Source organism: Carassius auratus, chromosome 31 (genome assembly GCF_003368295.1).
Source record: "Carassius auratus strain Wakin chromosome 31, ASM336829v1, whole genome shotgun sequence".
NCBI lineage: Eukaryota > Metazoa > Chordata > Actinopteri > Cypriniformes > Cyprinidae > Carassius > Carassius auratus.
In genome coordinates this window covers 7,930,513-7,951,603 of record NC_039273.1, presented here as the reverse complement: position 1 = coordinate 7,951,603, position 21,091 = coordinate 7,930,513, and the positions used below count along the sequence as shown (strand labels likewise).

The 21,091-nt window shown below is 37.4% G+C and overlaps 3 protein-coding genes and 1 pseudogene across 3 annotated transcripts; 3 read left to right on the top strand and 1 right to left on the bottom strand.

Moving 5' to 3' along the window:
• Positions 1-1,549: 1,549 nt before the first annotated feature.
• Positions 1,550-7,539, top strand: LOC113051183 (protein SFI1 homolog; annotated as a pseudogene).
• Positions 7,540-7,777: 238 nt separating this feature from the next.
• sxph (saxiphilin) lies at positions 7,778-15,937 on the top strand. The gene is made up of 17 exons (XM_026213357.1): positions 7,778-8,187; positions 8,916-9,079; positions 9,177-9,276; positions 9,411-9,590; positions 10,255-10,417; positions 10,505-10,569; positions 10,723-10,880; positions 11,175-11,361; positions 11,499-11,647; positions 12,163-12,253; positions 12,362-12,412; positions 12,494-12,676; positions 14,429-14,576; positions 14,657-14,739; positions 14,814-14,998; positions 15,078-15,264; positions 15,436-15,937. Exons 1-17 carry the CDS (start codon positions 8,130-8,132, stop codon positions 15,477-15,479), a joined length of 2,196 nt encoding a protein of 731 aa, XP_026069142.1. The 5' UTR covers positions 7,778-8,129; the 3' UTR covers positions 15,480-15,937.
• On the top strand, positions 15,698-19,283 carry LOC113051181 (NAD-dependent protein lipoamidase sirtuin-4, mitochondrial-like). Its single transcript, XM_026214764.1, is given in 5 exon segments — positions 15,698-15,705; positions 17,869-18,116; positions 18,119-18,215; positions 18,351-18,639; positions 19,182-19,283. Coding segments are annotated over 5 exon segments (744 nt in total).
• On the bottom strand, positions 19,173-21,081 carry LOC113050420 (UPF0739 protein C1orf74 homolog). The gene has a single exon (XM_026213356.1). The coding sequence runs from the start codon at positions 20,741-20,743 to the stop codon at positions 19,931-19,933; it is 813 nt and encodes a 270-aa protein (XP_026069141.1). The 5' UTR covers positions 20,744-21,081; the 3' UTR covers positions 19,173-19,930.
• Between the last annotated feature and the right edge of the window lie 10 nt (positions 21,082-21,091).

Genomic DNA, 21,091 nt, shown 5'->3' with positions numbered 1-21,091 from the left:
GTAAGACTTTTTAATTGCTTTAACTTGAGATACAGTGACAGATTGATCAGTCACAATTATGCATGTACTTTTTGCATTTTATGCATTTCATATGTCTTCCTTGTTGCAGCTGTTGCTCAGGATGTATGGCGTGTTGCTGTGCTGGAGAAGTATTGGTCCCAGTGGAACAATAGCCGCTTTTCCACTGTCGGGCCAGTGCGAGCCAGGGCTTTAAACAGGCCGGGCGGGGCTAATAGACTCGGGCCAGTAGCACCGAGGCCAAAATAGCACTGTGTTTCCACAGCCAGGCCTGAAGCTCTGCTGCGCTTCACTAAAACCTGCCCTTTACATGCCTCTCAGAAACAATGTCACGATACCCCATCATTTCACCAACAAAGAGAAGTTATCAGAAAACTAATAAGAAATAAATCACTGGAACTAGCGCGATCACAAAACTAACACGATGACAGCGGGCTTTTGTTTGCATTCTTTGTTAAATATTTAAATTTTAAATCATTGATGTTATACTATAAGTGATACATTGAGCATAATGAATTAATTTATCAGGCTTGAAAATTAGCATCGCTTATAAATATTTCTGCCTTTTATGGTGATTATAATCCACATCGGATCGGATCGCATTATTTCAAACACTCACTGCTGACTGAAAGTCAGTTTAATGCTGGTGTTATAGCTGTTTTCTTTCTGAAATGATCCGCGGCGCTGACGCTCTCCAGACGCGGAGAAACTCCTCCTTTGTTCATAACCACTCCTCTAGCCCCAGCTGGTCCGCTTTGGCCCGAGGTTTTCATCGGCCCAAAAATCCCTGGCCGTTGGTCCCGAGGAAGCTCCGACAAGGCATGATCAAGCCCGCAAGTGACAGTGGAAACACGACCTAGCCCTGGCACACACTAGCTCGCCCGCTTTTAGCTCGACAGTGGAATTGCGGCTAATGTGCTGCATTTCAGGATCGCTGAGAGAGACAGAGGTCAGAGAGCAGACAAATTGGCCCAGCACGGCGCCCAGCGGCTGGCGTTCTCACACTGGAGAAACTGTATCTTTGCTTACACAGCTAAACAGATAGTTCCCATATACTTTTAAACTGGAAGAAACAATGAAATATGTCAGTGAAAGCACTCTCGTTATCTTGTAGGCCACCTGAAGTTAGTGGATTGCACTTTTGCCTTAAAAATGCTTCTAATATTTTATAAAAAAATCGGTGTAATTGTATTTACATAGGAGTTGGAACTAGGCTCTGATGCCTGCTTACAACAGTAAAGGCAAGTTTCTGTGGCTAGAACAGTGTGTCCATGTCTTTGTTGTATTGTACGAAAATGTACATGTATTTGTCCTATTTAGGCAGCAGACTTGCAGTTGGGAATTTTACACCTGGTGGAGAAACTTGGAGGTAGAGAGAAAGAACGGTAAGCTGACATCCATGAATGTACAATCACCAAAAATGTGGGACAGTGCAACAACATTCTCATCCTTTTTTTGAGCTGCAGCTACTTATGATTGATTGTTACTGTCTCTTTGAAGTTTTTATATAGTATTTTGTGTCTGAGGTTTAATGTTTTTCGACATACAGCTGCAGAGCAGAAGAATAGAAGCGGAGAAAACTGAGACTGCCCTTTGGCATTGGTCCCTCAACCTCCAGGCCAAGGTATTGCCAGGTCATGCACCACTTATTACTGATAATTCAGGGTTCCTGCAACCGCATAATTTCATAGTTTGGTCTATATGTTTTCAGGTGTTTTGCTTGTGGCGGTTCTGGATTGCAGAGTGTCAGAGAAAACAGAAGCGTTTGACTGAGGCAGCTCAGTTTTACAGAGATGAACTGTTGAGAGAGGGTTGTCACTCACATCCTCACACACACAGCACACATGAGAGCTTTCTCAACTAATATTGCCCAGCACAGCTATGAACAGGTGAGTTTTGGTCTGTAGAGTACAGGTTTGTTTATGCGATTGCAGTGATATCAAGCCATCTGTGTCACATACAGAGCTGTCAACACCTTCAGGAATTGGTAAGGCGCTGTGCCATACGATGGAAGCCTGTCAAGGGTAAAACAGACAGCCACCCCAAGAAGAGTGTGTCTTTTTTTCTGCCGGAAGACCACACCCCCATCACCACCCCCTGTCCAATCAGCAGCCAAGCAGCAGAGCAGAGGCAGAAAGATTCCATCATCAGTCAGCTGTGAGTAAACTCCTTTTTATTGCCGATATTAATTCAGATTTTATTTGTTTATATATATTTGTTGATTAAGTGGTTAATTGGATTAGGTTTTGTTGTGTTTGAATCTACTACAAGCTTCTATAACTGATTGTATAATTACTTAATTGTAAAACACATATAAAAAAAAGTGTATGATACAACATCAAATTCTGTTTTAATTTTTAACATTTTATTCAATTTTTTTAAAACTTAGGGAAACTATTCTGCTTGATCATCCTGTTTTGTTATCAGGTGGTCAGTTCGGGTTTCTAGATTGCAACCGAGGAGACCAGATGACCTGCTGCAGTCCCCATTCAAACCTCTGCCACATGACTTCAAGATCAGCAGGTGAAGTATTTTAATAACTATGTTCACATACTAATGAACATCTGCTTTTATCTATGGTTTTCAAGTAGTCATAGGATGTCTGTAACAGAGACTTCTCCGTTACCCTTAGTCTGTTTGACCAACAACCCACCAGAGTCACCTGGAATGGTGCGACAACCAAAGGTCCTCCTCCTTAAACCTGGTCCTCCTGGATATATCGCCAGTCATGGCCAGGACATACTGCTTCCTCCATTTTCATTTACTGTCTCTTTAGCACATGGCAAGGTAAGCACCGATGCTGCTAGAACACTTGTTTGAATGCTTTTGTATAAACAGCAAAAAAGCTTAAAAGATCAGGAGCTCCCACTGCATTCTACGCATTTCACTTCCAACCCTCTCCTAACACAAGGTAAAAACAGGTAGTCTTTCATAATATGAAGAAGGGCTGGGCGATAAAACGATAATGAAAATCATTATGACATAATTTTTCTTGATAAAATGATTACAACAAGAGTTTGGTAAATGTTAGATGTAATGGTTCATATAAAGCAGAAAAGTGATTATATTATTTATAAAAATGTATTATGTTATTAATGTAGACATTAAATGTATTAAAGGAGACAGAATTTAACAATCAGAATAATTTAATTTCACTATATAAAAATAAGTTTGTTACAATTATATACAAATGTTACTGTTTTTGATGATGAATGTAAATTTACATTTGCATCCTAAATCAAACAAACTACTACTGTCAACTCAAAATGTAATATTATTAATATTGCAGCCCATACTACAAAACAGTGCTGAAGATACGAGTCATCAAAGTCGGGCAACCGGACAAATAATAATCATAAATAGTCTTTCAATATGTTTTTGAACCTCAGACTTGTAAAATAAAGCTCTCTTCAAATTAGGGCTCGACAATAAAGCCCAACATTTTTTTCAAATCAGTCAATATTGATAATCTTTAATTCTTTGAAGCTTAAAGGCAGATTTTTGCTCTTAAGTGAAAGTCGTTTTGAACTACTCTAAGTGATCAGAACATGACAAACACTTCACGATTTTGAATTTATTTTTCCTTATCAAAATAAACATCTTGATAGAATAATTTATTTCTTAGTTTATGCATTCTCTAATGAGTGATATTCTTTTTAAATCATGAGCAGGTGTTCATGAGAGAAGACCTGAGCAGGAAGAGGAGAATGAGGAAGATGAAACTGTAGATGTGGAGCAAACTGAAAATCTCACAAAAGAACTACTAGATATTAGACTGGAAAATTATACCAGCAAGACATAAAACAGCTACAGTAAGTAAATCTGGCTTTCAATAGGATGAATAAACTGCATTTAGAATTATTTAGTATAAAATAAATTACTATATTTATTTTTATGGAAATCAGATATAACAACTAAATTCAGTCTTCAGTCCATATATAGTGATTTATATATAGCATATAACAGACAGCTAAAGTGATCCTGCAGTAAAAGTCCCAAACCTACATTACAAATATGTTTTCAGACTGGAGCTGTTTTGAAGAAGTGTGATTGATTCTCCAGCTGTAGTTTGACTGAGTCAACATATTAAAGTGGTTATTTATTCTAGCAAACACAAAGGAAACTTGGCCTTTGTTGTTAATAGTTGTTTCTGCTTTGTTTGAGAGACTAATGAGAAGAAAATACTTGGATTCTGCACATTCTGCACATGTTAGAGGGAATAATTGCATTTCCATTTTGTGATCTAACAAAAGGGCTTCAACAAATATCTTCAGCTTTATATATATAAAAAAAATTGCACCTAATGAGATGTCTTCACTAATATAGTGAAAACCAGTTTGTGGGGTGTGTGTGTGTGTGTGTGTGTGTGAGTTTAGGACATGGTGTAAGCTCCAAAAGGTCTTGTGTAACTGTCTGGAAACAACAGGCATTGAGGGAGAAACTGAGGAATGAGGAAGCATTTTAAAGGAGTTAAGTAAGGTATCCAATCTTTCTTTTTCTCTACAATCAATCATACACGTATTCATGTCTTTAAATGTACAGTAAAAAATTCAGAAATAACAGTACAAGGAAACATTGGTTGCTCAAGCTACACTATCACACAGAGAACACTGGTGGTTTACATTTAACGCGCATATTTTTAGAGAATTGACGTAAACATAAATCTGAGATGCTCAAAAACAGCTGTGTGTAGTGCCACTAGATAAAGCTTACAGACTGCATAAAACCTTGCTTTTGCTTATGATATGCCATATCGGAAATATTATAATACGAATTGTTATAGACATTCTTAAAGGGTTAGTTCACCCAAAAATGAAAATTATGTAATTAATAACTCACCCTCATGTCGTTCCAAACCAGTAAGACCTCCGTTTATCTTTGGAACACAGTTTAAGATATTTTAGATTTAGTCCAAGAACTCTCAGTCCCTCCATTGAAGCTGTGTGTATGGTCTACTGTCCATGTTTAGAAAAGTAAGAAAAACATCATCAAAGTAGTCCATGTGACATCAGAGGGTGAGTTAGAATTTTTGAAGCATCAAAAATACATTTTGGTCAAAAAATAGCAAAAACTACGACTTTATTCATCATTGTCTTCTCTTCCGTGTCTGTTGTGAAAGAGTTCAAAACAAAGTTTTTTTGTCATATCCGGTTCGCGAATGAATCATTCGATGTAACCGGATCTTCTTTAACCAGTTCACCAAATCGTTTGAAACGGTTCGCGTCTCCAAAACACATTTATCCACAAATGACTTAAGCTGTTAATTTTCATAATTTTCATTTTTGGGTGAACTAACGCTTTAAGATCTAAGGTTATTATGTTAGTCATTTGAGTAGCTTAAATTTATAATAAAATTATACTTGTCATTACACTCGTAGAGGTATAATGTATGGTGTTTATGTATTTAAGATAAATACAATGTATATAAAATATATATATATATATATATATATTAGTGCTGTCAATCGATTAAAAAAAATTAACTAATTAATCGCACAATTTTTTAAAATTAATCGCGATTAATCGCGATTAATCGCAATTAAAAGACTGAAACTTTTTGGATATGTAAATGTAAAATGTAAATAATTAATGTAAACTCAAGACAAAGAAACTATTTAAATTCAAAATATGATTGTTTATTGGAATTTTTGTTTAACTTGTAACACAGATTTTCTCATGTAAACAACATACCTGCAATAAACCATCAATATCCTCCAAATTAACTGTTGGCTTGAAAGCCATTTTTATTACAGAAATAAAAACAAAGGCATGTAAGTACCATTTGAATTTCAAAACAATCAATGCCAATAAAAAACAAAAACGATTTCCATGTTGAATTCTAAGTGGACTGCAAAAAAATTCCAAAGTATAGTCATTGCCAGTGCTTTAAGTGGGCTGGTACGCACCAGTACTCAGTACCGCCACTTCCAAATATAGCTCTTGAGCGTACCGCCACCTCTCCGTGCGCCCAGAACGTGCTTGTAGCGTACCGTTACGCTCATTTAGACATCTGTTTTAATAGAGGTTTTAATCTTTTACCTGCACTGCTGATTTTCAGAGCGCCCTTCACAATGCAAGCTTCCTAATTCATCCCACCCAGAGCAGAAACTACATTACCCATACACCCTTAAGTTATACAAGTGAATAGCGCATGTTTCGCTTTTCCCACTGTTAAGTGTCAACAACTCGTTGTGAGTTATACTAAAGCAAAATCTTGAGTATTTATTGTCTCATAAACATTAAAAACTGTCTGCGGAGGTTGAGTCGTCCTGCAGCCCCCGCTGGCTGTTCATTGGCTGCAGCATCTTTTTTCTAAGTTCTAAAAAAAATACCGTAGACGGCAAGGCACAAAGACAATATGATCTTTTTGTCCCCTTTTTGTTTTAAAGCTTGATGAAGAGAGAGAGCGCAAGTTGCTGCAGCTGAGGAGGACAGTGATGCACGCGCACAGGAGTGATTGACAGTTCGCGGCACTGTGTACAAAAAAAACTCCGCTACACAATTATTTCGTTATTTTCGTTTAAGCTTATTAACGTTAGCGTTACAGAAAGGTCTGATTTACGCACTGTTACAGTCATTGTTTTTTTTTTTTTTTTTTAAACAATGACATTTGAGTTCATGATTTTAATGTTGCTGTTTCTTGTGGCAGGCTAAATGAAGAGTAATGTTTCTTGTGGCAGACTGAAGAGTAATCCGGCAGAGTTTTATACTGAAACTTTCCGTCTAAAAGTCCTTCCTTGGTCTTAACCATATTTCTTTGCACGTTGAACACACATAGGCCACAACTGGAAATAAAAAAAACTGCAACCGCGTTAATTGCGTTATTTTTTTTTAACGCGTTAAATATTTCAAATTAATCGAATGCGTTAACGCGCTAATTTTGACAGCACTAATATATATATATATATATATATATATATATATATATATATATATATATATATATATATACTGTATTTTCAGGACTATAAGTCGCACTTTTTTTCATAGTTTGGCTGGTCCTGCGACTTATAGTCAGGTGCGACTTATTTATCAAAATGAATTTGACATGAACCAAGAGTGCCCTCTCGCGGCTGGAGACGGTAATGTTTTTTCCAGTGCGATTTATAGTCCGAAAAAAATATATACATATACATATATATATATATATATATATATATATATATATATATATATATATATTCTATTTTACTCATGTTAGACAGTAGATATTTGTTTTATTAATTTATTTAATTATCAGAATAATTTTTGTAATATTTCTTTGCAGCTTGAGATTCGCATTTCTTCTCTATCTTTGAGATTAAACAAACAGAAACCCACCATGATTCGCCATGCTGCCTGAGTTAACACCATCCAGAGCCAACTACTATCCTCCAATGTTAATGTAAAAACACCCACTAAGTAGGCTATGGAATATAAAGTCAACTTTATGCCAGAAACAGTTTCAGATGACACAGAATTTTTGCAACCCTTGGGGAAAAAAGATAAATTGTGTGACTAAAAACTGAAACTAAAACTAAAAACAAACCGTTTTATTTCAGTTATTTATACAAAGACACTGTTGAAAATATGTATTTAAATTTTTAATAAAGCATTAAATCCCATGTTTTGTTGTCTTGACATTCCTTATTTATCTTGACATGTTAAAAACTGGGTATAGCCTACACGAGTAAAATTATTGTTGGCTTTGCATGACGTTGAAATGTTGGATCTCAAACTTGGAATCATCTTTTGGACGTTCGCATGGACTGCGTTGCTGCTTCAGTGGAGAAAGTACAGTTGCATTCAATACGAACACAATTCCGAACAAAACGCACTTTCTGGAAATGTCATATAGCTACTACTTCAAGCTAGGAAGGATGCTTGGACGAGAATGTTCCACGTGACATAAGAGTTCGAGTGTAATATTTTCCATATGCGCGCATTTATTATAAGAACTATTCGCTTTGAAAACAACCGCTTGCCCAGAACAGGTTTTTTTTTTTCAGACTGACGCAAACCTAGACAGTGAGATCTTCGGTGGGCGATTTGCCCCTCTCACTGAAACGTCTCTGCAGGACTCTAAGTAGACAGTTACTGTGATTCATTTTCCCGGAGCAGATTCTGATGCTATGATGAAGCGAGTGAGAGTAATTGGTATCTTATTGCTGTGCTCCATCACCAGCTGGGGTAAGTGCGCGTTTGCTAAAACGAACTAAAATAAACTGTCAATTTAACGCTTACCTTTTCCAGTTGTATTCTTTGCATGCATTTTATCATTCTAAGCTATTTAAATTTTCATATTTTTGAAAGTAAAAATGGTTTTAAAAAATATGTTCAGGGGATAAACATAAACATTTGGTGAAGAAAAAGTTGTTGGACCTCTGCCAAAATTTTCATTAGCAATGAATGCAATGTGGCGCACACATTTTTATTTTACTTTTTTTACAAGACAAAGTTAGCAGGGACCGTGTTATAAAACTAGCCAACATTTAAAAATTTTGAAAAACATTATCAGTGCATCAGATTGTCAATAACTGTAAAAGAAAAAAAATTCTATACGCACTTTAACTTACAGAACTTAATTTTTGCGATATTTATGATGTATAAAACAGTAGTATGCCTTGAAAACTACGTAAATCTTGTCGACCGTGCGATTTTTATGGGTTATAATTTTTATTTTTTTATTTATTTTTTTGTATTTCCAAACAAATAGTTTATGTTCCACAAATACATACAGATGTGTAACTTCTGTTTTGTGACTTCTGTTTTGTGTAACTTCTGTTTTGTGAAAACACACTTTCACAAAATTTGGTCTCACAAAAAATAAAAAATAAAAATGTGTTTTTGTTTTTGTAAAACCTATGTTATTTGTGACCTATTATATCAGTGTTTGTTTAGTGTTTGCCTGTCTTAAGGTAAGAAGATGCGCTGGTGTACTGTCTCCGACCCAGAGCAGAAGAAGTGTGCTGAGCTGGCCAAAGCTCTGGTCGCTGTCCTTCCACCTGCGGCTGTCAATGCATTCGGCCGTCTCTCATGTGTGAAAGCTTATGGCACTGTGGACTGCATTAATAAGATACGGGTGGGTTACATATGATATTGCACAAGCTAAAATCTGTTTCAAATCAGCCCCTGGGACATAAAAGTAGATGCTTTATGTTCTGCTATCCTATTGTCAGGATAATAAAGCTGACCTTGTGACTCTGGATGCTGGAGAGGTGTACTCTGCAGTAAAACAGTTTGGACTCACAGTAGTTGCAAAGGAGATCTACAGAGATGGTATCATAAAAAAAAAAACAGTTTCAGTTCTTGCTCTATATTTATGTGTCTTGTAGGTCATATGCCTCACACTTTGCAAGCAGTAACATGTAAATATGTTCCTTTTTCAATTTGTCTTCCCGCTCATTTCATAGGAGGATGTATTCTTGCAGTTGCTGTGGTGAGGAACAACAGTACTTTAGATATGCGCTCTTTGAAGGGCAGTAGGAGTTGTCATAGTGGAGCTCGCTGGACTGCAGGTTGGAGTCTCCCTTTGGGACATCTCCTTTCTCGAAACCTCCTGCCCTGGGCAGAGGATGAGCCCCTCAGTCAGGGTAAGACAACCGGTCACAAATTATATATGACCTGTGGTACTGTTAACTAAAACTCATACTATTAAACATGAAAAATGCACTTAAAAATATTTATTTTAAAATGATTTTAAATGAGAAAACTTGCCTTGATGAGTATTAAAATTACTGGAACCAAAATAAAAATGAAATTAAAAATTTAAATATATATATATATATATATATATATATATATATATATATATATATATATATATATATGTAAAAAAAAAAAACGTGCATAACATAATTAATAAAACTTAAAACAATAGCTCTACCAAAAATGTAAAATAAATCTGAAAAAATTACCCTCAGGCCATTCAAGATGTACAGTGGAGATCTAAATTAGAGAACAGTGGAGAAAATGAGTAGGAATTGTAGAGGCCCTTGCTTTGAATGACTACAGCACATCTGCAGCCGCAGGACATCTCTAGTTTCTCACACTGCGCTGATGTGATCTTGGTCTACTCTTCTTCCTGTCATTTCAGTAATTGTAGGCGGTTTACTAGTCATAACTTTGTCATCAAGTATTTTTCTGAGAATTTCAGTTTGGTTTAGATCAGGACTCAGGACTCTTTCAAAGCAAACAAAGTTTTCAAAAATATGCATGTATGTATTCCTACTGCTAATATTTTGACTGTTTTGTCAGCGGTTAGTACTTTCTTCAAAGCCAGCTGTGTGCCTGGAGCAACTACAATGGCAACCAGCCTTTGTTCCTTGTGCCAGGGTCAGAGGTCATACATTCGTCAGAAAAATTTCCACTGTGAGACATCTCACAGTGAACCCTTCTACCACAACCAAGGAGCGCTCAGGTTAAAATAATCTTATTTACACCTATATCAATGAATCCCTGCCAGGTGACCTGGAGGGTCTTACAGTATCCATTCTTTTTCTTGTAGATGTTTACAGTCACGGGCAGGTGATGTAGCCTTTGTGGATCACACAGCTCTGGACAGCATAGATGGTTAACACAATAATGCACTCTTCCAAAAACATTTATGCTTTTACAGTGTGGATGAACAAATGACTAAATCCTATATGTGATTAACAGCTTTTTCCTCTCTTTCAAATTTCTGTTTGATCCTGGCTTATAGTTTTTTTTTTTTTTCTTAAACAGAAAGTGAGAAAGATGAGTTCAGACTGTTATGTATAGATGGAACTCATGCTCCCCTCAGCGGTTTTAGAAATTGTAATCTTGGACGAGGCCCTGGAGGGGGTGTGGTCACACGAATGAACATCCGTAAAACTGCTCGGAAGTTCTTGGTCACTGCTCAGGTATGATTTAGAACTCATTAAACCCGAACTCTCTTTTGTTTACCTTATGAACAAAGAGACATCATTTAGTCACCCTCATGTTGTTCCAAAGCTGTATATGTTTTTTTATTTTTGTGTGAACTATTCCTTTAACGAATGGAATGATGGTCCTGTCAGGCTCAAGTTGGTTCCTGCAGATGTCCCTTATTAATGTTATTGGTGTCTTAGCAGAAAGTAATGATAGGATTTCAGGATCTTATAAGAGAAAAAATCTTTGCTTTGCTTTTTTTTTTGTGTGTGTGTCTTCTTTTGAAGATGTTATTTGGTTTGAGGGGAAGGGAGCGTCAGCGCTTCCAGCTGTTTGAATCAGCGTCCTACAGTGGGAGTGACCTTGTCTTCAAAGATGTGACGGAGAAATTATCAGTTCTGATGGAAGACATGGATGTGAGCCAGGTTCTGGGACTGGACTATGTGGCCTTGCTTAAGGGCCTTGGACATGAAGGTAAAAGATTGCTTCCCATCTGTACCTATTAATTTGTAATAAAAGACTTAGACTTTAATGTGTGTGTGTGTGTGTGTGTGTGTGTGTGTGTGTGTGTGTGTGTGTGTGTGTGTGTGTGTGTGTGTGTGTGTGGTTAGGCAGCTCACTGGAGGACAGTGTGGTGAGGTGGTGCTGTATAAGTCATGCTGAACAGAAGAAATGTGAGCAGTGGGCTCTTAGCATAAAATCAGATCCACTGGTGTGTGTGAAAGCCTCCTCTATGAGTGACTGCATTGAGAAGATCAAGGTCCAGTAAGACATATTTTCAGCACTTGTGATTTATGTTTAAGCAAACATCTACATATTTTATGTTATTTTATTTTATATTTTATAAACAAATGCAGAGTACAGTTTCATCACAAAAGAATATTTTATGGCCTAAACATGAAATATTCTAAAAAGAACTTTAGAGAACATTTACAGATAGCTCAAAATTATTGGCTTTAATCTGGCACCTGGTGCTAATTTCCTTAATTTTACGGCAACCCCTATTTCACTAGCAGCAGATAATATATATATTCTGTTTTGCTTTAGTGTATTATTATTATTATTATTATTATTATTATTATTTAGTTCTAGTAATTTAGTACTTATTTCATTTCAATTAGGTGCTAAGACAATATTTCTAATTTTTGTAATTCATTTTTTTTCTCAAATATTTTTTAAGTCAATGGAAATGATTTTTAGTTTTAGTTAATACCAACAAAATGGTGATTGTTCTTTGCATCAGTGCCTAGAACAGAATGTATTGTTCATTTACAGCGGGATGAGGTGGATGCCGTGTCTCTGGATGCCACTCACGCATTCATAGCTGGGAAATGTGGCCTTGTCCCTGTTGTGACTGAATATTACGGTATGTGAAACATCTAACATCCTAATGTACCATGGCATACTCACTCATATCTTCACATTCTTCTCACCTTCTTTTGATTTTCTCTTTGCTGGTTCATTTGAAATTTAGGAGAGAAATGTGAGAATCCTGAAGGAGTTGGAGGCCATTTTGAAAGTGATGGTAATAAAGGGCTGAAATCAGCTTAGCATAAATGATGCATCTCTACATACGTCTTTTATACTTTTTTTTTTATCTTTGCAGAATTACCATCAGTGTATGGTGTGGCAGTTGTTCGTCGGACAAGTAGGAATTTATATTTCGGAAGTCTGGGTGGCAGACGATCCTGCCACGGTCACATGTACAGCCCTGCTGGCTGGGTTTTACCTGTAAGACACACGCTCAGCACAGAGCACAACAGCAGCGCCGCATGTCAGCCGAATAATGGTACTCCATATTCTTCTCTATTACTATTACAGAATGGTCTCTGTTTGCTTTAATGTCGTGTGACTGTTAACTGGTGTCAAAGAACCATAACAAAATGACTGTGTTGTTAAATTATTTAAGGGGGGGGGGTGAAATGATCGTTTTCACTCAATATCCTGTTAATCTTGAGTACCTATAGAGTAGTACTGCATCCTTCACAACTCCAAAAAGTCGTTAGTTTTATTATATTCATAAGAGAAAGTTAGTCTGTACCAATTTTTCCCGGAAAAACACGACCTGCTGGAGGCGTGACGTGTGGGCGGAGCTAAAGAATCACGAGCGCCAGTAGGCTTTTGTGTTGAAAGCGTTTGGAAGCTGTGACTTTACCGTGAGGACAAAACCAACCAAAACAAACAATGGCTAACAGTCAGATTCAGCCGTTTATTTATGATCCAGAATCAGATCCCGAGGTTGAAACTGAACGAGAGCAGCAGCAGCAACGACTCGCTCCGAGCGGGGCTCGAACCCGGGACTCCGGCATGGGAGGTGGACGCACTAACAAGAAGGCAGAGATATTTGACGCAGTTTTACTCACCGCCTGCGGTTCCAACACACGATCGTGACCCTTTTCGTTGGGATTGCATCATCCTTAAGAAATAAACGATACGCAAATCCGTCGTCAAACTGGGCCTTGTTTGTAAAACAAGCATCTTCGAAATGCAGGGAACAAACACAAACACTTGCACAACTCCGTTGATGCTCTGTAAAAATAAACTCCATCCACTGGTCCCTTAATGCTGGTTTTTTTTTTGGTAATCTGTGCAGGGTTGTCTTGCCCTGGCAACCAAAAATACACTTCTTTTGTGACATTTCGTGACGCTCTCGCTCTGATCAGTGAATGCCTCTGCTCTCAGTGCTCTGCTATACGGAGCACGCGCTCTTCCGGCAGACGTGCCCTAGGACCCATATAAGGAAATTCCGCTCCATCTAACGTCACACAGAGCCATACTCGAAAATACTTTCCGAAACTTGTGACAAACCGGAAGGAGTATTTTTGGAACAGAAATACTCCTTCAAACGTACAACTTAATTTTTGAATCTTTGTCCATGTTCAGTATGGGAATCCAACTCTTTAACAGTGTAAAAAAACTCAGTATGCTTGAAATACCATGACCAAAAAAGTGTGGCAACCCATCCTTTAAAGAAATAGTTCAGCAAAAAATTAAAATTTTCTGAAAATGTACTCACCCCCAGGCCATTGCAGATGAGTTTGTTTATTCATTGCAACACATTAGGAGAAATTTAGCATTACATCAATTGCCCACCAGTGAATCCTTTGCAGTGAATGGGTGCCGTCAGAATCAACTGATCAAAACAGTTGATGAAAACATCACACTAATCCAGAAGTAATCCACATGACTACAGTTCATCAGTTAACCTCATGTGAAATTAAAAACTGCATGTTTGTAACGAATGATTCCATCATTAAGATGTTTTCAACTTCAAACCATTAGTCCTCTATCCACGATGAAATGTCATCGAGACGTGCACATATCAAGCATCTTTTACAAGTAACAAATATGTTGGTGAATTTTGATTTGAGAGGACAACAAGAGATGGAAATATCAAATATTAATGTTATTTTGGAATTATAAACTGGTTTTAAATGGTGCTTTAAAGTTATAATATCATCTGCATCTTAGATAGCTTTGGGGGAGGTGGTGTAAGTTTTTTGGTGGACAACTCCCTTAATGTAACCCACTCTGTTTTCAGTGTACAATGAGGTGTTTTGGAAAGGTTGTTTGCCAGGAGGTAAAGGCAGTCTGTGTAAGGTGTGTATGGGTGGGACTGAGGAAGCTGCCACCAAACGGTGTGCTGACAACCATAATGAGCGTTACTACGGCAATATGGGTGCATTAAGGTGAGGAATTGCTGTTGTGACATGACAATATGTGCAAACCATGCAGCTTTGCAGGCTTTAAAATGGCTTTTACTTTACAGGTGCTTGGTTGGAGACCCCAGTGGAAAGAGCTTCGGAGACGTGGCCTTCATGGAACACCACAATCTGGAGAGAAACATTGAACGTAAGATGTGAACGCTGAGAAATGTCATCGGTATGAATCTCATTGGTAATATGTGTGATGTGTTTGATGGACAGGTCTAAACACCAGTGGATGGGCAGAGGGTTGGCTTACCTGGGACTTCGAGTTACTCTGCGGAGATGGCAGCCGGGCTCCTCTGACGGCGTGGAAGACCTGTAACTTAGGGGCAGTCCCTCCAAATATTGTTATGACACGTCCTGTTCTTATAACTCGCATTTATGACCTTTTAATGAAGTCACAGGTGTGCAAACTGAAGTGATTATCATTTGATTGAGTTAAGAGTCTTTTGGAATCGAAACCTGATGTGTTTTGTGCTATAGGAAACCATAGCAGCTCGTCCAGATTCTGGGTTCCAACTGTTTGAGTCTCAGCAGTACGGAGAGAGTGACCTGCTCTTTAAAGATGCTACAAAGTGCCTTGTTCACACCAGTCACATGGACTACCGCACCATACTGGGAGAAGAGTTCTATTCACAGACTGAGAGCATCTTCAACTGTACACACTCAAGTGAGAATAAATGGAAACAAATTATTATTATATATGCACACCAATTATTTGTTTGCATTTATATTCAATCATTGAACATAAGTAAAAATGTCTCTGATTATTAAAGCATTTTTTAATTTGGGCTATTGTTTTTAATTAATTATTGATGATTTTTTTTATTTTTTTTGACAGACATCTTACAGTTCTGCAATCAAGATGTGTGCAGCATATTCTAAACATCTATTCAACAAAATTTTTGACTGTGTTAAAGCAGCATGAGCCATGCTATATATGGTTTATTTTGTATCATCACTGACATACAATAAAGTACTCTATTAATATATATTATATATATCTGTGAGTGCAATACTGGAGAGTTTATAGGTTTTATCACAGCTGGAAATGTTTCAACGTGCCAAAACTGGAGGACATTAACTAAACTATATTTACCATCATGCACCTGTGCGACAACACAGAAGTTCTTGTTTAGATTGCGGCTACAGCTACTGTACTAATGTTTGCAAAATACTTTTGGTGTCATGAATTTTATTAATACAGGCGCTGTGCGTCTGAAATATTTGTTAAAAGTAAAGGTATATTCGCGAGAGGCATAATGTCCATGCTATGTTTATTAGGTGTCCTAGCTTACTTGTGCATTTCAGTCAAGTTGTACAATGAGTATTAAGTGAGCAAAATTATTTATATTCCACCTAACGTTACTAACATCACAAACTTGAATTAACTGACATGACTTTTTTATGTTTATAACATTATAATTGACTTTATGATCCGGATACCATTAAATATATTGCACAAGATTTATATTCAGAAATGTTATGACATAATACATACCATACACCGTTTTTTATGTTGCACTTAAAGGTTTATATGATGCCATAGTCAGATATGAATGCTATTTACAAGCCAATATTTGTGATCAAAAGATGGATGCATGTATATATTTAAGTTATAATATATATATATATATATATATATATATATATATATACACAGGTGCTGGTCATATAATTAGAACATCATCAAGAAATGTATTTATTTAACTAATTCCATTCAAAAAGTGACACTTGTATAATATATTCTTTCATTACACGCAGACTGATATATTTCAAACGTTTATTTCTTTTAATTTTGATGTTTATAACTGACAACTAAGGAAAATCCCAAATTCTTTATCTCAGAAAATTACAATATTGTGAAAAGGTTCAATATTGAAGACACCTGGTGCCACACTCTAATCAGCTAATTAAATTAAAACACCTGCAAAGGCCTTTAAATGGTCTCTCAGTCTAGTTCTGTAAGCTACACGATCATGGGGAAGACTGCTGACTTGACAGTTGTCCAAAAAAAGACCATTGACACCTTGCACAAGAAGGGCAAGACACAAAAGGTCATTGCAAAAGAGGCTGGCTGTTCACAGAGCTCTGTGTCCAAGCAAAAAGTGGTAGAAAAAAGTGTTGTACAATAGGGATATATAGGGTATATATATAGATATATAGCAATAGGGATAACTGCATCCTGGAGAGGATTGTGAAACAAAACCCATTCAAAAAGGGGAGATTCACAAAGAGTGGACGGCAGCTGGAGTCAGTGCTTCAAGAACCACTACACACAGACGTATGCAAGACATGGGTTTCAGCTGTCGCTTCCCTTGTGTCAAGCCACTCTTGAACAACAGACAGCATCAGAAGCGTCTACAGACAAAAAGGACTGGACTGCTGCTGAGTGGTCCAAAGTTATGTTCTCTGATGAAAGTAAATTTTGCATTTCCTTTGGATATCAGGGTCCCAGAGTCTGGAGGAAGAGAGGAGAGGCACACAATCCACGTTGCTTGAGGTCCAGTGTTAAGTTTCCACAGTCAGTGATGGTTTGGGGTGTCATGTCATCTGCTGGTGTTGGTCCATTGTGTTTTCTGAGGTCCAAGGTCAACACGGCCATATACCCAGAAAGTTTTAGAGCACTTCATGCTTCCTGCTGCTGACCAACCTTATGTAGATGCAGATTTCATTTTCCAACAGGACTTGGCACCTGCACACAGTGCCAAAGCTTCCAGTACCTGGTTTAAGGACAATGGTATCCCTGTTCTTAATTGGCCAGAAAACTCGCCTGACCTTAACACCATAGAAAATCTATTGGGTATTGTGAAGAGGAAGATGTGATATGCCAGACCCAACAATGCAGAAGAGCTGAAGGCCACTATCAGAGCAACCTGAGTTCTCATAACACCTGAGCAGTGCCACAGACGGATCGACTCCATGCCACGACGCATAGCTGCAGTAATTCAGACAAAAGGAGCCCCAACTAAGTATTGAGTGCTGTAAATGCTCATACTTTTCATTGTTATACTTTTTAGTTGGCCAAATTTCTAAAAATCCTTTCTTTGTATTGTTCATTAGTAATATTCAAATTTTCTGAGATACTGAATTTGGGATTTTCCTTAGTTGTCAATTATAATAATCAAAATTAAAAGAAATAAACATTTCAAATATATCAGTCTGTGTGAAATGAATTAATATAATATACAGGTTTCACTTTTCACCTTATGTGACAGTGGGAAGACGTGCCTTTACAATACAAGCTATTGTAATAACGATTGGTTCCTGCAAGTGACTCAACTGACTCCAGTGATTTGGAACAGCTCCAGGCCTTTGTGTCACAGGCTTCTCGTCTGTTTGTGGTAAGCGGCGCCAGACTCTCCACTGAATCTGGAATTCCAGACTATATAGTGTGCACTCAGACTTTTGTGTGCAGTGCGAAATTGAGGCAACGATACTGGGCACTGAACTACTTGGGGTGGCCACAGTTCTCATCACGGCAGGCAAATTCAGCGCATTTCACATTACGAGACTGGGAGGAAAAGGAAAAGTGCACTGGCTTGTCACTCAGCATGTAGATGCATTACACTCAAAAGCTGGACAACAGAGACTAACTGAACTTCATGGATCTACACACAGGTAATGCAGGACATGATTGAAGATTATTTGATTACAGAGTTAAGAGAGAATCTAAGAGAGTTAAAAAATATATATATTATGGTAATATATTTATTTTATTTATATTTATCTCATTTAAGTTTGGTCTGCTATTAGGGTTGTGTGTTTGGACTGCGGGCAACTGACTCCACATGCCGAGCTGCAGGGGTGTTTTGCAGCTCTTAACCCTGGCTGTGCAGCAGGTGCTGTGACCTCAGATGGAGATGTGTTTCTGGAAGATGAGTAGGTGCTGAACTTCACAGTATCTGCATGTGATGCCTGTGGTGGTGTACTCAAACTTGAGGTGACGTTCTTTGGTGATGTAGTGAACCGGACAACAGTTAACTTTGTGCATAACAAGCTGGCTGAGTCTGATGCTGTGCTTGTGGCTGGATCCTCTCTTCAGGTGAGTAACGTTTTATCAATATCACTTTTAAAAAAACATTTCCTATATCATCTAGAGACCATGGTTACTCATTCTTACTGACTTGCTGCCATCTACTGGTGTAATGATGAATTGCACATAAAGGAGAACATATTATTGTTTATTTACAGTTTTTTTGGGGGAAAAAACATAATACACCAGATTGCTACTTCAGTTTATAGAATTATTTTTACATATTCACATGTTCTTAGTTAGTTAGCTAGAGTTAAAAGTGCAATTAAAAATACAGCATATTGGCACTAATGAGTTAAGAGGAAAAAAATATTTTAACGATTTTAATCAAAATCTCTGTGGTTATAATATTTAACTGAAACTAAAACCACAAAATAATTTTGATACTTGAAGTAAAATAAATGTTAAAATAAACTGAAATTAAAGAAAAAACATTTTTATTTCATCTATTTGCTATTTATTCCAATATGAGTAAAGGCAACTGTGAAAATTCTAACTTTCCATTGAAAGTAAAACAATTGAAACATGAAATTCGTAAAATATCTCTGAAGTATATTCCCATTCATGCTTACATGAGCATGAAATTCTCCACCAATGACTTCCTGTTCCACATGATTATGAATATGAGGAACACGAAGGCCAAATTCCCTTAGTCATCCATCAAAAGTGGTAAAACCAAAGAATATAGTTCTGATGTGCAGAGCAAGATTGTTGAGCTTTATAAAATATAAAGTGGCTCTAAGAAAATAGCTGGCTTTTATGATCAGATGAAAAAAAAAACACCAGATGGGTTTGGTGCAAACAGGGATGAAAATTACCCCATGCCCACGGTAAAATATACTGCTGGATCTTTAATGTTGTGGTCCCATTTTTCTGCCGGAGGTCGTGGACATCTTGTTCAGATATATGGCATCATGGATTCTATCAAATACCAACAGAAAAAAAAAAATCTAAACCTTACTGCCAGTCTTAGAATGGGCCATGTTTTTATCTTCCATCAGGACAATGATCACTGATTTGTGTCACTGTCTGAGCACAAAATTAATCATCTGCCATGTCCGTCTCAGTTCCCTGACATGAACCCTATGAGCGCCAACATGGAACTGGGAATCTGAAAGATCTGAAATCAAAAAGGTTGGGATTCACTGCCTAAATTTATTATATTCACACAATATTACACGTTGCTTTGGTAAGAAAAAAATAGCATAAATGATACAGAAAATAGTCGATGCATTAAAAAACTTAATAAACAATGTAAGCACATATTTAATAATAAAAAATAAACATAAATCAAATTTATTCAAAGGGTCACAGAGGGTAAAGTGACAGTTTCCCTAAAAAAGCAGAGATCAGTCAGAACTGGCTGTTTATTAAATCTCTCTCTCAGACTCTCTGTCCACTGATGTACATGCCATTGTACTTGTGGCCATAGCTCTTCAGGAACACTGAAAGAGTAAAGACAACAGCGATGATTGATGTCACGGGTGTGCCATTTGACCCAAACGGTGCACACCACCAGAGGTGTCATACACAGACAGTTCCTGAATCCTTCAGTTTGGTCAAACCAGTATGAGGCTGGATAACCTAACAGGATTCCAAAAAGAGTGCACAAGTTCCAGTCATTATACAACTCCTCTCCCAGTACAATCACTGAGGAGTCTTTATCCAGCTCAGTCATGAAGAATCCTGAAAGAGTTTTGATCATATCCTCAGTTTTATTTTCAAAGCCAGCCAAGACGGGTTGTTTTCTTGAGGGACATACGTCCATCAGAATGAGATCTTTGCTTTTGAGCAGTTCGTCCAGGTGGGACTCAACAGAGGCACGATTAAAAATGAACGTGTTGCCATCAATGGACAGAATCCGTATTGGATTGGTTACAACTCCAGACTCCTGTAGAGAACTGAGATACATCTGAAGCTGTTCTGGAGAAGCTGCATTACTGTCGTAAAGTAGAGCAGGTTTGACGCCCAGATCCACAGCCATTATCTGAACAGTCACATCAAGACATCTGGCCGGAGATAAACGCTTCTTACGAGGACACAGTGACTTCTGTGCTGCAGAGATGAGCATTTCTGATGAAGAAACCATTTGCAACTCTTTCCAAGTATACATATACAATATTTGTTGACACAATGAAGGCTCAAAGTATATTGGTCAGGTCCGTAGTGGTGTCGTTGTTAAATGACTCATTTTTATCGGCTCGGTCATTTTAATTAATCGAGTGAATGATTCATAACACAGATAGATTCTCGTCACACACTGATGTAAATGATTCGAGTTTAGCGAATCAAAATCCTTCCAGAAAAACTTCCTGTTAGTTGTAACAAGTTAAAAGTTCCATAATGTACAGTCAAACGTACATTTTTGTCTCATTGCAGAATCTTATGAACATTTTGAATAATTATAAAATAACGCGCGTCGTCCAGTTTCCCCTAAAGCGTCATTAGAAACGCCACTTAC

Excerpts from the sequence above, each read along its gene's own strand:
- sxph (XM_026213357.1), top strand. The coding sequence starts at position 8,130 with ATGATGAAGCGAGTGAGAGTAATTGGTATCTTATTGCTGTGCTCCATC. Across the intron at positions 9,591-10,254 it reads GGATGAGCCCCTCAGTCAGG|CGGTTAGTACTTTCTTCAAA; the intron begins GTAAGACAACCG and ends CTGTTTTGTCAG. Across the intron at positions 11,648-12,162 it reads ACTGCATTGAGAAGATCAAG|CGGGATGAGGTGGATGCCGT; the intron begins GTCCAGTAAGAC and ends GTTCATTTACAG.
- LOC113050420 (XM_026213356.1), bottom strand. The coding sequence starts at position 20,743 with ATGTATACTTGGAAAGAGTTGCAAATGGTTTCTTCATCAGAAATGCTC.